This window comes from Setaria italica, chromosome VI (genome assembly GCF_000263155.2).
Source record: "Setaria italica strain Yugu1 chromosome VI, Setaria_italica_v2.0, whole genome shotgun sequence".
NCBI classification, from domain to species: domain Eukaryota; kingdom Viridiplantae; phylum Streptophyta; class Magnoliopsida; order Poales; family Poaceae; genus Setaria; species Setaria italica.
Genome location: NC_028455.1, coordinates 26,536,840 through 26,538,908, shown reverse-complemented (window position 1 = coordinate 26,538,908; position 2,069 = coordinate 26,536,840). Strand labels below are relative to the sequence as shown.

General features: G+C 58.7%; 1 protein-coding gene across 1 annotated transcript; it reads right to left on the bottom strand.

The window, feature by feature from the left end:
* Positions 1 to 451: 451 nt before the first annotated feature.
* Positions 452 to 1,599, bottom strand: LOC101762765. Its single transcript, XM_004974653.4, has 3 exons — positions 1,203 to 1,599; positions 927 to 1,078; positions 452 to 818 (listed from the first exon to the last, which is right to left on the bottom strand). Exons 1-3 carry the CDS (start codon positions 1,498 to 1,500, stop codon positions 693 to 695), a joined length of 576 nt encoding a protein of 191 aa, XP_004974710.1. The 5' UTR covers positions 1,501 to 1,599; the 3' UTR covers positions 452 to 692.
* Between the last annotated feature and the right edge of the window lie 470 nt (positions 1,600 to 2,069).

Sequence of the window (2,069 nt, the reverse complement as noted above, 5' to 3'; positions counted from 1 at the left end):
GCGCCATATTCCTGCTGCGTTTTATTTCAACTATCATGCAAGCAAGGCCCTAATATATTAACTAGGTTGCTAATTACCTTGTGAACTTGATGTAATTTTGTTCCTATGCAAATTTGGATCATAATTTTATCGTTGATCTCTTTGTATTTTTATTCAGTTTAATTGTTATTCCTATGATCTGTGCATTTATGGGTACCTAGCAATGGGGGTAATCTTTACCAGCGCCACTGCGTGGTGAGGGCAACTCACTTGTGCAGACTACCAAACGCCATCTTTAATTAGTTATGGGTGAGCTGCTGCCGGCCCACCTAGCTCACGGGCTCAGTTAAGTTAAGGCAGCCCGGACTACCAAACGCAACCGAACGATTTCACGGCTGCCTGCATGAGAGGTCGAATCGAATCCAGCCAGCGAGATTCGGGGGTGGAATTTGGAACCGCGACTCCGCGAAAATGATTTGCAAGGCTACTTCTTCACTGTTCCATCACTGTGATCTGAATTCTGATGGCAAAACAACTACACGGGGAGCAGTTCTTGCTACTGTCTCGCTCGCCGCTCCTCGGAGTCTCCCTCTCTCTCGCCCAATGTACATCTACTACAATCCTACTAAATCCATCCCTTCCTGTCATTCTATTCTAGTACTACTCGGAGTCGCTCGCCGCAGTTGCAGTGTTGCAGAGCAGCCTCGGTCGGGTCAGCTCGCCGACTCGGAGATGCTCTGCAGCGACGGCCGCCAGTTCCGCCCTCCTCTCGCAGCGGCGCCGCCGCCGCCGGACCCGCCGCGGTGATGCCGGTCCGCCTTCTCCGCCCGCTTCCGAACCTGGACCAAGAACGAGGCCAAGTCAGCGATTGAGAGTCTGGATTCCGGAATCCGCAATTCAGAATCGGAGATTCGGAGGCCAGGAACAGGGGACGAGCGATCACTCACCTCGTCGGCGCCGGGCTGCCCCCGCGCATCGCCACCCGCGGCGGTGGCGGCGTGTCCCGGCTGCGACGGTTGCCGCCGCCGCCGGTCGTCGAGCGCCTCCTCGCACCGCCGCGTCTTGTCCTGCCGCCTGGCCTGGATCGCCTTCGCCACCTCTGCGCAAGCGAGACCAATTGGGGAACGGATTGTGAGCTCGTCGATCTCCGAGGGAGAGAGGAATTGAAGCCAGAAACAGAGCGATCCAAGAACCGCCTTTGATGCGAACGGACGGACACGCACCTTGCGATGTGATGAGGCGGTAGACCTGGCCGAGCAGCAGCGCGTCCTTGGGCTTGAGGAGCTTCACCTTGGTGATCTTGGTGACGCCGCCGCCGGCAGCGGCCGCCGCGCCCGCGGACAGGGGGTCGGGCTTGGCGCCGCCGACGCCGGCGACGCGGAGGACGACGAGCGCGACGTAGTGCCCGGGGTTGCTGCGCATCACCTCGCCGGCCGTGGCCGGCCCGTACAGCCGCTCCACCTTGCCGCCGGGGTGCTGGATCACCACGGCCGCCGCCTCCGCCGCCTGGCAGTTGCCCATCTCCGGCCCGCCCTGCCTGCGACCGCAACGGCCGAGTCCGAGAGAATTGTTGTTGCGAATTGCGTGGTGGTGGAGCCGCGGGCGCCGCTTGCGCTGGGGGATTTGATCTCTGCCGAGGACAACGGGGGGGTGGGGGCGTCTTATATGGGCGCGCGTGGGCGGTGACGGCGACAGGGAAGAGAAGGGAGGTGGGGGATGGAGTGATTAGCGAGCTGCTTAACGATAGATTAATCCGGATTTGGACGCAATTCTTGGCACGTTGCGAGGTGATCTGTGGAAGGAGTCAACGTGTTAGGCCTAGTTTAGGAGATGGAGTACAACCTACTCGGTCGGAGCCTGCAAAATGGCAGGCCGGGATGTAACAGTGCCTGCCTACGTAGTGGGTACACTTCCCGTTTTGTCCTTTTTCACCGGGGCTTGACATGGACGCACCACATGTCGGGAACTCGAGGAGCTGAAATCGTCTACGGCCGCCCATGCTTCAACGGCTGATTGCCTAATGCCTTCATGGCTTCAACTATGAAATATCCCTGGTGGAGACTGCTCTAAAATTGTGGGTGTGAAATTGT

Bases quoted from the DNA above. Each gene is read 5' to 3' on its own strand.
- LOC101762765 (XM_004974653.4), bottom strand. From the start codon at position 1,500: ATGGGCAACTGCCAGGCGGCGGAGGCGGCGGCCGTGGTGATCCAGCAC. The intron at 1,079-1,202 runs GTGCGTGTCCGT...TCGCTTGCGCAG, and splicing joins CCGCCTCATCACATCGCAAG to AGGTGGCGAAGGCGATCCAG. The intron at 819-926 runs GTGAGTGATCGC...TTCTTGGTCCAG, and splicing joins GGCAGCCCGGCGCCGACGAG to GTTCGGAAGCGGGCGGAGAA.